This window comes from Prosopis cineraria, unplaced genomic scaffold (assembly GCF_029017545.1).
Source record: "Prosopis cineraria cultivar Desert tree isolate PC_DT_omini unplaced genomic scaffold, ASM2901754v1 PC10, whole genome shotgun sequence".
Classification (NCBI taxonomy): domain Eukaryota; kingdom Viridiplantae; phylum Streptophyta; class Magnoliopsida; order Fabales; family Fabaceae; genus Prosopis; species Prosopis cineraria.
In genome coordinates this window covers 4,193,538-4,206,788 of record NW_026555341.1, presented here as the reverse complement: position 1 = coordinate 4,206,788, position 13,251 = coordinate 4,193,538, and the positions used below count along the sequence as shown (strand labels likewise).

Sequence of the window (13,251 nt, the reverse complement as noted above, 5' to 3'; positions counted from 1 at the left end):
TATTTGATTTTATCCTGAAATTTCTGTTCCACGAACAAACATGTGTGAAGCCCTGGGGCCCGGGGACAATTAACCCTCATTAATCTGAGGAACCGTCGTTGAATTCATGGAGATCAGCAAAACCCTTGGGCTCGATCATTGAGTATATATAAGAAATATGAAAGTTAGAAAATTAGATAATGCGAGTTGATTGACGAGAATCAGTGATTCAGAAAATTGGCAGAGGATAAAGTACGCTTTGAATGCCGTGGAAGAATGATTCCCTGGGAAAGGCATTCAGTGCATATGTGATCTGACGAAGGAACGGAACGGTTCAACCAGAAATGAAGTGTGCAGGGATCTCTTTAACTTCGTACTATCATTGATCGGTCCCACCCTCGATGCCATGATGTATGATTATCATCATCATTCATCAATTTATCCATCCACACCAATAATTCTTCGCTCCAGCAAACCACTATTTTGTAAAATAAAGATATCATATAGAGATAGAGAGAGAGAGAGAGAGAGAGAGAGAGAGTGATGGGATAAAGCATAGGGGTGGCTGAAGAGAGTAAATGAAAGAGATTCTAGAGGAAGAGAGACAATGAGAACAACATGGGTCTCCTGCCCCTACCGTTTCGAATTTCATTATCCATTATTTTATTCAACATAAAGCTTCCTCTTCTCTTTTCTTTCTCACTGACCTTGCTTTTTCAAACCCCCCTCCCCTACAACTTCCTCTGTCTCTTCTTCTCCAGGCTATCTCTCTTTCTCTCCCCTTGACCCCTTTATATAAAGCTCCCGTTATTATCTTTATCATTATCTATCCTCAAATCGTAACAAAGATTTAGAGTTTTGGGATTGTAACTCGGACCACCAATTACACAACGGAAGTCGATCGTGGTAGAGGAAGCATGGGGAGGGCTCCTTGCTGTGACAAAGCCAATGTGAAGAAAGGCCCGTGGTCCCCCGAGGAAGACGCCAAGCTCAAGGCCTATATTGAGCAGCACGGCACGGCGGCAACTGGATTGCCTTGCCCCAAAAGATTGGTATACTCTTGTCCATTATTCGTGTTTATTCATATTTATATAAGCTTTCCTTTGTCCATCGCGATCCAGCTCACAGACGCATATAATTCTGATTCTTTAACTATCATCCATGGACGCGCGCGAGTTGCAGGCCTTAAGAGATGTGGAAAAAGCTGTCGCCTACGATGGTTGAATTATCTTCGCCCAAACATCAAACACGGGGGTTTCTCGGAAGAAGAAGACAACATAATCTGCAGTCTCTATGTCACTATCGGAAGCAGGTGAGTAATTAATTACGGACACAATTATGGGATCCAAGGCTCCAGCACCTTAATAACTAATTAGTTATAATGATATGCAGGTGGTTCCATAATAGCCTCGCAATTACCAGGGAGAACAGATAATGATATAAAGAACTACTGGAACACCAGGTTGAGGAAGAAGCTGCTGGGTAAGCAGCGGAAGGAACAACAGGCCCAGGCTCAACCCAAGCTAGTCATGAAGAACGAAACTGGAAATTTGGTGACACCTGTGACCCAAAATCCCACTTGGCCAGCTCACCTGTGCGATCCAACATCTGTTTCCGCCCTACAGTATCATGATCGCAACCACAGCAGCTTGCTAAATACACTTGAGGGAACATTCTCCCACGATCACCAACAATCATACTCCGACACGCTTTCCCATACCATAAATTCCCACTACCCACTGCTGCATCTCGAACAGCACCCATACCCAGCCTCAATAAATTCAGCAGCGCTGGTGAATAATAGTACTAGTAGTAGTTGTCAGTCGTCGAACATTTTCGAAGGCTTTGAAAGCTTCCCCGAGGATTATTGGAGTGAGTTGGTGAGCATGAAGCCTACTCAACAACAGCCACATGCGACGTTGCAGGGTTACTATGGAATGGGTAGCACCGCTGCAGCTTCAGCAGAAAGCACTAGCTGGGGTGATATCACCTCTCACCTGCAGGTTTACTCTCCTCTGGTTTCTGCATACGAAGGTGTCCAACAAGGAATGCCTCACGATATCTCTAGTTTCGAGGAGTCTGCCTACTTTAATCTTGAGTGCAATAGCCGTTCTCTATAAGTGGGGCGCTGTAAATTTGTCCCGGATCATCAGCCTAGAGCACCATCGCTCAGAGTTTTGCTTGTTTTCGTTTTCTAGCTAGTTAATTTTATCTTGGTTTCAACTATTTCATTTTGCAATATTTGCTTCATTATTTGAAAACAACATCTTGGTCATTTCCGGGTTTCTCTTTTCTTGTGCCCCTGTGTATGCTATAATTAATAAGACTCTTTGATTTATCCGATATACATATGTCACTGCTCTACTGCCCAGGATCCTTGCTAATATCGTCCGCAACTGTGAGTGGCAGTTTGTCTTTCCGTATTATGCCGCCATTTATGAAATTACAATGAACTAGACAGTCTCCTAATTTCTCTTTCACTCTCTTCAAACTTCGAAAAGTGCAATTAGATATATATAGTGTGGTTGATTGCTGAGTTTACGACTGAAAAGCATCGGGTTTTGAAGTGTAACTTTCAGGAAGTTCTTGTGAAACCCCGGGGGGCAGAAGCTTGTGCAAAGTTGGAAAGGTGGTTTGACGTTTTGGCCGTGACTCGCTCGGCTTTAACGATGGAGGCATCAGATACGTGGCTTCATTCTCTTAGAGTTTTCTTAGTGTCTTATATATATGTATTAAATATTTAGGAAGGAGTCCATGTGACTCCAACCAGAAACAATGAATCAATATTTAAAGTGATTTAAATTGGCATTCTCTCGTTTCGAATATCCATCATATCAACACATGATAACTTTAATTAAACCATCTACGAATTGTCTTTTCACTTTCTTTCTTCCTTTAGATATACAGAGACTATATTGAATTTAAAGGTTTTTGTGTTATTAAAACTCATTTAGCCACATTTCTCGGAATCTGTCAATTTCAGAATTATCTTGTACGTACATGTTCCAGAATATTCTTCTTTCCTTGTAACGTATGGAACTTATCCATTGTGTGCGCGACGGGAAGAGGGAGGGATCCCATGCCCAGGTATATATGTCCAGTGGACAAACCGAGTGTAAATTTATAAATGGAGTGCATCATTTATAACTTTCAGAAAAAAGAAACAGAACCTTTATCTTATTCTTTAAGGTGATCTCAATTTCCATTAGCTAGTCGGACAGTAGTTGTCTAGTGAATTAAGAGCTGTACGAATGAATATATTTTTGTTAAAAAAACATATATGTGTGATGGTGTTATTGAGAAAAAGGGGACTCGTCAAGTAACTGCCGATGCGGATGAATAAAGCGAAATTTGTAGCCATTAGAAAATACTCCCCTAATATACATTAACACAAGTTCTAAAAAGTTTTTTTTAATATAATAGTCTTATGTATACAACACTTTACAAAAGTTAATAACATTAAACTTTTTTTCATAAATGTCTTTATTAAGTTTTAGACAAAGATAATGCTCCTCCTTCCCATTTCATAAAATATTTTTTATAAAATTGTGAATAACAATAAAATCAGTTAATTACACTGCTTAGAATCTTGATTTCTTAAAAAGATACCCTATCTATTTTAAAATATAGTAGATATATATAAGGTTTCTACGTAAACATTAAGAGAAATGCAGTCAATACAATAAAATATTAATGAAATCATTGATGATTTGAACTTTTAAAAGAACATATTTTGAAATAGAGGAAATGTAAACTTACAAAAGTATTTTTCATTTAGCAAGGACAGAGAAACAAATATTCAAAATGAGTGGAATAGTGAGGGGTGATTTTTGAATAAGTTTCATTGATAAATAATTATTTTTTAAAAAATATCTTATATTATAAACACATTAATAAACTGCTCCCAAAAAATTAAACATCATAGGATAGAATGAGTAAGTTAAGAAATAAATTAAAAGTAATTAAGATAGCTTGATTTTAATGAAACATTTAAAAATAGTGATAATTTTTTATGATACTAATAATACAAACTACTTATGACTATTTTTTAACTCATGTAATGATCAAAAGAGTTCTATAACAAAAAAAGGTAAGAAAAGTAGAAAGTAGTAAGAAGTCGGGAACCATTAATACAAAGTTTGGATATAGGGGATGTGAGAGAGGGGAACAGATTAATATAATGGAAATGTTCACCAAAAATGCACCATTAGAGTATCAAACTAATTAATTCCATTACCTCTCACAACTTTTGGACAATGCCGATGTCGTCACTTACGCGCCGCTTGCTCCATTCAAAAGCCTGATAGCAATGCTGATCACTTTATAATTTAGTGACATGCATTACTGCTGACCCCTCAAATTTTTAAAAAGAAAAAGAAAAACTTGACTTCAGCTAATAATATGACTACTTATGTGATTATCTTTTTCTTTTTATTTTTTACCAGCTAATTTATTTGAAATTGAAATTCTTGCATCGTATCCGCTTTTAAAATTAGAGGAGATCAAATTTCTAACTTTCTATTTATTAGGTAGCTTACATGTCACTCAGTTATAACCATTGGCGCGTCTTACTCCAAGTTAAGTATTTTCTTGGCCTCAAAACTCAAGAAATTTGGATTTGATAACTGTATTTAGTACAAATACTCTAAATTATTAATATTTAAATTAATGGTTTTGAATTTATATTTCAATTAAAATTAATGAATGAATGAGTTTATCTAAATTGTTGATCTAAATTTCAATAACTCAAATGATATAAGTACTTAATGCTCGTATTCAGTATAGTTACTGAATTCAAATCTAAACCAAAGCCATCATCTGTTTTTTGAAAGTTGTAACATAAGTGAATGGGAAAAATTGTGATATAGTCACCGTTGAGCAGAATATTTGGGAAGAAGTACTTGGGCTCAGACAAAAATTCTGACAACAAAATCCCTAAATAAATATTTTATAGAAATTAAGTTTCACAAAAAATTTAAAAAAGTAAATTGAAAATATTAACTCAAATAGTTACCAGCAAGAATCTTAATTACAAATTAAAAATTATATTTAAAATTTTAATATTTTATTTACAGTTAAAACTGTTAAACATACAACTATCTGAATTATTAATATTTATAATTTATTTTTTTATAAAATTTTAGTGAGAAGTTAATTACCATAAATTAGTTGGTTTGGGACTTTAATGTCGTTTTCCAATTTTTTTAAAAAACAAAGATCCTCCTGCGTTTATGAGAAATGACTAAATTGCCCATGAAAACTTGCAAAGAAAATTGCTAGAAAACGAGCCATAAGTCCATAACCACAAGTCGAGGGAGCAGGCGAAAGGCGTCAATCTAACCAGTGGAGACGGCGAAGCATCAATATTCCAGTGGAAGAGGCGTTGGCGACAGCCACTGAGGTTTGAACAGTATATTCTTAGTTCGCATAAGTCTAAACGTTTTATTATTTCATACATATATATTGCATGTTACAAAATTTAATAAATGAATCATTTTATTTACAATTTCTAAGTAATACAGTTTGTTATATAAATATATATATATATATATATATTGCATAGTGCATCTTGTATTTTGGATTAGCATCACGTCCAGCTAGTTAAGGAGACTTTAATTAGGCCTAAACAAACCTAAATCAAGTCAGGTTGCTGGGACCTTTCAGGTGAAGCTTTACACATAACATTGTTACATCTCAGAGGTCGAATAAAACCTATGGTTAGGTTGTTACAACCCCCTTAACTGCCAGTTGGACCAAGCGTTGGATGATTTTACATGAATATATATTGTAACAAGTCCTGCTGCATGAGTTTTTCAATTTCAAAATTCCCTGCTGCAATTTTATTCAGATCAAATCAACCTCTCATCATATCATCCCTATTGACGCAGAATACAGGGGAGAAAACAACATTATTATTTTCTTATTTCAATAATGCTAACCCATGCTAGCATCAATTGTCCTGATGATATTGGCATGCTTTGGCTAAATAATTTTGTTCTCCGTGTAATCCTAAAAGCAAAGTTTTTTTTTTTCGGCAACATAATCTTCAAAGTATTAAGTTGATTGGGAGCAATACTGATTTCTTGTTGCTGATTAAGCTAGTTAATTCCTTTTTGAGTAACATCATATTTTGAAAATACTGGCCAAAATTTTTTTTTTTTTTAAAAAAACGGTGCTGGTTCAAAGCATTTAAAGCCTGGATAACTCAGAAATACCATCTGTTTATTCTACGTTTCTTTACGGAGTGATGATCAAATTGTCAAAACACAGATCCTTTTCTCATGCAAGTTTCGGCTTCGAATAGCACTTCTTTATGCAAACTACAAAGGCCGTGTTAATTAAAGACAGGTCGAGACTTCGATGAAGAAGAAAGGACTACTAGCTTTAGCTAGCCGGGCTGATTAATAGGTGTAGTAGCATCTCTCGGGCGACTTCAATTATTTATAAAATTATGTGCATGCTTAACAGATTAAATAATTATTCATTATTATAGGAAGGCCCAATTTACTTCAACAGTTGCTAAGACGTGAGACAGAACAGGTCGAGAGTTGGGAGGACAAGGCAGAGGAGGCAAACTTCAGAAGCAATCACCAGGAGTAGTTGCAACATGATTCAACTTACAATATTTAATCTTGACTTTCCTCCCTCCTTCTTTTGGTGGTAGCCAATATAATAATCCCTCTCAATTTCCTTTAACTAAACTAATGCTTTTACTTTTCCAACATAAATCTCCACGCTGATTTGACATTGATAGTTGATTTGTCCACATTAGACTCTCCAGGGCTCCACTGCACACGTATCTACAAAATTCAAACAATTTATTTAATACGGTCATAAGATGTTTATGTGTGACTCACCTGAGTTGATACGAAAAATTTTATATGGGATAAAATTAGGTTTATTAAAAATATATAATAAATTTTGAGTTAAAGTATGATGTTAAATTGTTAATTTATCCAATTAATATTGGTTCCTATATTTTTAGCATGTCTTAGTATTAGTTTTTATAATTTTATTTCATTGTTCCATGTCCTTCTCGTCATTAATGGAGTTAAATCTGCTATGTGTTCATAACTTTGTTTAATTTTATTAATGAGTTGGTAAAATTATAATGAATCGGACAATGAATGAGCAAAATAGATACTACTCTTTTTCTTTGTCAACCCCAGCTAATTGTGTGTTTTCTTCTTTCTAAAGTTTCATCTATTGCATGTTTAAGGATTTTAATTTGATGTTTTACTTTTTTTCTTCTACTCATTTTTTATACAACACATTATAATTTTAACATGCCAATTCAAAAAGTAACAAAATTTATACACATATTAGTCACCTTTAAATTCTTATAGTCATATTTAAAAATATAAGTATTAACATTGTAAATATATAAAATTTAAGAGATTAAAAATCACGAAATAAAAGTATTAGGATTATAATACCAAAATACACTAAAATATATGGACCAAAGTTATCTTTTTCCTTTTATTATTTATCATGTATTTATTCCCTCTGGTGTTTTCGAACTTCGCTCCTGTTACTAATACACACACACATCCGCACACAAACATATAAACAGCATTCTTCCACTTCCTCATCAAATATATATCTATATATAAATGACACTCTTCTTCCTCGTTTCTAATTGCGTACCGTTATATATTATATCAACAAAAGTGGATACCTGGTGAATTGATGCTTACTATATATTTACTTCTTTATACGTTAATTCATCCTGTGTATCAGCATATTAGACATATGGACAGATTTTATAACTATAAGTACAATCTAATTAAATTCAATTTGATTTCTTTCAATCAACAGAAGAATCGGGTACGAGTCATGGTGAAAGAGTGAGGTGGATAAAGAAATACCAAATGGGAAAGATAGAAAATATAAAATGTATGGTATAACGTGCGGTATCTGTCTCTCAATAAAGAAATTCATAATGTGTGGTGTGCATGATAGATATGTATAAGTTTTGAACATTTTCAACAAGCAGCAAAAAGACAAATTGAGTATGAGGATGGTCGTGTCCTCTTCAAATTTCTAGTGGATAATGAATAATTTAGTATATAGAAAAAGAATCACCAGAATAATTGAAATGATACAAGTAACCTCCAAAACAATGGCCATTCAGAGATTACGGTCATTGTGAAAATGATCCCCTGGGAGAGAAAACAGTTGGGAAACAGCTTCAAAAGCATAACAACAAAGACGAGAGATTTTTTAATTGAGGTAAATGGCACATTCTGTCAATGCCATGACGATAGCGTGGATATTTTTATTTTATTAATTCCATGAAATAGAATAAACAGGAGATTAAGGCTTGATTGAAGCCTTCAAGTCAGCCCTAGCCTCTACCATTTCGTCTTTTTCTGAGCGATGACGGAGAGGGACATTACTGAACAAAAATTGGTATATGCCAATATATCTTCCCCCCTCCTTTCTTTATTTGATGAAATGGACTTCCACTATCGGCACATTATATGCTTGTTTATTCTCCTCCTCCCCCTCGTTATTATAGTTCCCTAAATTGTATTTATTATATTAAACAAATCATATATATATATATATATATATATTCCCATATCTTTACGTGTCTGATTATAGTTACATAGTTCATTTCTTTCAAGAAACAAGTTTGAAATTTTCTTCCCCGCGCAACGACTTCTTAGAAATTACACTAGTTTTTAAAAGCGATATTCTCATATGTTATCTTCACTTATCAATATTGATTTGATTTTTTTTTTAGGGGTATAATATGTTCTCTTTCTCCAGTTGATCAGATGCCCACTCATCATTTAATTACCTGACTTAATACAAAGGACATGAAAAATATACGAAGAAGATATTTGAAAGCAAGTCCTTACACTCTTACAGAGGGATATGGAGAGTATAATAGCTTCATCATCTAGATGATGTTCCTGTCGACCTAACAAGTCGGCACATCAATTTTTTTCCCTAAATATATATGTGGTCAAAAGCAATCCAATTGCACATAAAAAATCCTGAACTTAATTACCTGTTTGTTATTTCTTATAATTAACATGGAACATAACATGGTAAGTTGAGCGACAGTAGCATGTCCAAGTACAAATCAGGCATCTTATGGGGGGGGGGAACTAGGCATGGGCACCTAGCTTGCATGGTATTGTGATCACACACATCAATACACTATATATACAGGGTTAAGAGGTAAAAATATTTCAAATGTTTTCTGAAAGGAACATTTGATACCGTTACCTTTTTATTGGAACAATGTTACATTGAAAATGTTAAAAGTGGAGCAATGTCACTTCAAAACGTTTAAAAAGGGTGTAATTTTATCCCATAATTAAATCTGAAAAAATGTTGATTGTTAAAAATGATTTTCGACCAAAAACTTTCCACGTGTGCTTTTGCACTTCTTCCTCTCAATTGTTCCTCAATCATCCTTCTCTCTCTCTCTCTATCTCACACACACACAAGAAACTCGTTGTCTTTGTCTCTCTTTTTGACTCATAATAGCAGTAGGTCCAATATTGAAGCTGAGGGAGAGCTAGTCAACAAGGACAGCATGGCCAGCGAAAGAAGCTTTTCAATTAGCGAAAGCTACACAATCATGAGGCAACCTCCCTGTGGTAGCCACACAACTGAAGATACATACAAGTACCTCTCAATATGCATCTCTCTCTCTCTCTCTCTCTATATATATATATATAAACACATAAACCAACAAGATCTTCTTCTTAAGGTAGGAAGAAAATTTATGTAATCAAGTGGGGTCTCTGCAAATTTATTAGAAGGGAATTTGCTGAGAGAAAGAAAATTATCAGAGCTTGATTGATAGATTTTGTGAGTGGAGTGATGGGTGGACCTTTTTTATTGCATTTTATTGTTCTTGTTGTCTCTCTAAATTAAGAAGAGAGAGAAACAAGCCCTTCGATACTGTTGCTTCTTCTTTTACAATGACTCCGCTTTCTTCTACTTGTTTTGAGTTAGAACAAAAATGCAATAAGTTAAGAAAATTTTTTGTGTCGTATAGGGATGATTCAATCTTTTGGCTTCGTGGATCTCGACTTTTCCAGGTTCCAAAATTTTAGCTTACTTATGTTCTATATTTTTGCTTGTTGAATTTTCTTGAAGAAGAAAGTATATGGGTCCCCCTTGTTTGCTTTGTTAGTAGATAGGTGGAAATAACGAAACGTTTTAATGTGGACATGGTATAGTTTCTTTTTCTTAGCTTTCATAATGAAATCAAGTTGCCATGAAATCAAGAAGATGCAAACGTGAATGAGAAGATGAAATGAGAGAAAGGAGAGAATAATAACAATTCATGAAGAGGGAGAGCAAGACATTTGTCAAGTTCTTGGTTAAAACAAGATACTTAACGGTTAACAAATGTCTGGGTTAACGGTAGAGTAAAATTGCACCCATTTTAAATCTTCAAGGGTGACATTGCTCCAATTAAAAGGTAAGAGTGCTGTAACATCTCAATTTTTAATTCCCTAATTAACTAAACCTAATTAGGATAATTAAGTAAATTATAGTGGTGTGTGGCTAGAGAGGTCTAATGACCATATTGTTTGTGTTTTAGCCTAAATTGTGGGTTTGGTATTGAGTCAGGTCACCCAGGTGTCGAAAGGAGAAGAAAATGAAAAGTTGATATTGCTGTGCTACACGCCATGGCGTGGAGTGCATTTCTTGCGGCACACAAACACTTTAGATGCGGAATGAGGACCTTTATATGCTATATGTTGCGATGCATTTTGCGTCCACCACAGCATATGGTCGTTTTGTGCAATTTATCAGACACGAAACTGAGATAGAAATGGAAAGAAGAGAAAGGAGAAAATGAAGAGGCATGCCAAGCTCTGCTAAGGTTTGTGTTTGGATGACATTATGAGTATTTTAGAAGCTACAAATGCCCAAGGTGAGTACCACACTCATTAATCTCCCCATTTCTTCCACATTTATGAGTTTATGATTAAGGTTTGATAGTGGAAGTAGATTTTCAGTCCATATAGGTTATGAGTTAGAATCTATTGGCTTAAATAGAGTTATTGAGAGTAAATTAGAGTACCTAAACCTATATATGATGAATTTTGGTGTCTTGGGTTGTTGAGCGCCATAAATATCCAAAATTTACATTAATGTGGGTAGTTGGAAGAGTGTGATGCCATTAATGGGAGTTTAATAGCTTATTAATGATATTGAGGACTAAAAATAACTAATAAATCCAATGAATAGGCTCAAACTCATGTAGAGTGGGCACCGGACAATTTAAAAGTGGAGTTGAGAGTTCAATGCTTGAGTTTAGCTATATTAATAGAGATCAACTTGATTGATTGTAGAATTTAGCTCTTAGAAAATATAATTGGCTTGGAAATTTAAGCTTGGAAGCTATAAAATTGAAAAGTAAACATTTGATCTCTTAAAGGTTTGGGGTAACCGGGAGAACCCTACTTTAGGTAATTATATGTTAATTGATTACTAATTGTGAATTGTGAACGTTGCATGCATGGATTGATTTTCAATGTAAAAGCATGTATTATCTTCAGTAAGTGTATGAAAATTTGAATGTGCATAATGCTATTTTGGCTTGAAATGCAAAATATGAAATCAAGATGGTTTTGAATTATGAACATGCATATGACTTTGGAAAGATGAATGTAATATTGTATTGAGGTTAATGTGTGTTAATGAAGAAATGGATTAGTGTGATAAGTGAGGAGAATGCGATGAAATGTTATTAGATGCTCACTTAGGTAGCACATGATTATGAACCTAATATGTGAATGTCATAAACAATAAAAGAAAATATGGAAATGAGTGAGTAATGTTCATGACATGATCAGTGGATAAGAGTTTGCTTAGGAATTGAGAGTAGAAAAAAATCTGTATGGTATTTAGGTTGCCCTCCAATGCACAAGGGTATAGCCTTGTCCCACAGTTTATCGAGGTATTGTCCTATAGTTTCTCGAGAGACTAAAACCTAGCTTTCTCTACCAATTCGACGAGGAGAATAGCTTAGGGTATAAGACACCCCAGAGATTCAAGAATAGGGAAAGTTGTGATCCGAGAGTGAGTCATGTAATCTCTGGTCGGGTTATACCTTACGATTAGTGAGCTTGAGTAGTCCAATCACATGGATGGAACCCTATTCAATGTTATAGCTCACGATCTCAATCTAAAGAAATAAGGAGGATATAAAGTTGGTTGATCATTACCCGTGTAAACATATGACGTGTCACATGTGTTAAGTTGTGACAAGTCACGTGAATAATGGATTATGGTTACATATCTAAGAGTAATGTGACACTGTATCTAGTATATGTGAGATAAAAATATTATAAAATAAGTAATGATGAGTTATAATGCGTGTGAGCATGTTTTAAGTACTTGGTTATAATTAATATATAACTACATAGGGTACGTTTTTTTTTTATTGAGTGGCAAGACTCGCTCCTCTTCTTTAACATTTTTCAGGACTTAACTCTAGTTCAAAGAGGATGAAAGCTCAAAAAGCTAGGAATTAACACATTCTTATTGTATGCCTCTAGTTTAGATTTATTTCGTATAATAGTATATAAATGTCAATTATATGTTACATGCCATCACACTTGTACTATTTTATTATTGTAAATGACAGTTTTATATTTTGAACCTTGAGTAGTTGTGTATGGTGAGATATATATATTTATAAGGCTAAAATACTAGTGTAAGTGTAGGAATAATGATGTTTTAAACATGTTACAATAATTTTTGATGCAATGCAATGGAAATTTGCCTCCCACTTTGTTTTTGTGAAAAGGGGTTGAGGAGTACATTTATATTATTCTGTGGTTTAAGTGCGTGTAACGTGTTGTACTGATAGTTTTAGGTCCAATAGATATGGTCCAAGTGCTAGGAAAGATTTTTGGCACTTAGTGAGGGTCTTGAACACCTTTTTTGTATGAAAGTTATGAAAAGTAGTTAAAATGTGTTTGGATGTCTAACTTTTTAGTGTGACTTATTTTAGAAGTGAAATTTGTGCCATTAGCTAGAAGTTTTTTGTAGACACCTAGATCACATCATTCGAACATCGGACAGAGAATCAGGATGCATTGAAAGTTTTCTAATTCTACTGTCAAATGATAGTAGAATTTATTGATGTTTTATGCAGCACGCCACAGCGCATGATGCCGAGCCACGTGATATGTGTCATAGAGAGCAACACACCGCAGCATAATGTGCATGAGCCGCGGCATATTGCCCTGTCACATAGTAAAATAGTTGTTTTTCACTTATTTTCAA

General features: G+C 34.4%; 1 protein-coding gene across 1 annotated transcript; it reads left to right on the top strand.

Moving 5' to 3' along the window:
* The first annotated feature begins 532 nt into the window (after positions 1–532).
* On the top strand, positions 533–2,322 carry LOC129323149 (uncharacterized). Its single transcript, XM_054969725.1, has 2 exons — positions 533–1,031; positions 1,162–2,322. Exon 2 carries the CDS (start codon positions 1,509–1,511, stop codon positions 2,097–2,099), a length of 591 nt encoding a protein of 196 aa, XP_054825700.1. The 5' UTR covers positions 533–1,031; positions 1,162–1,508; the 3' UTR covers positions 2,100–2,322.
* Positions 2,323–13,251: the final 10,929 nt, after the last annotated feature.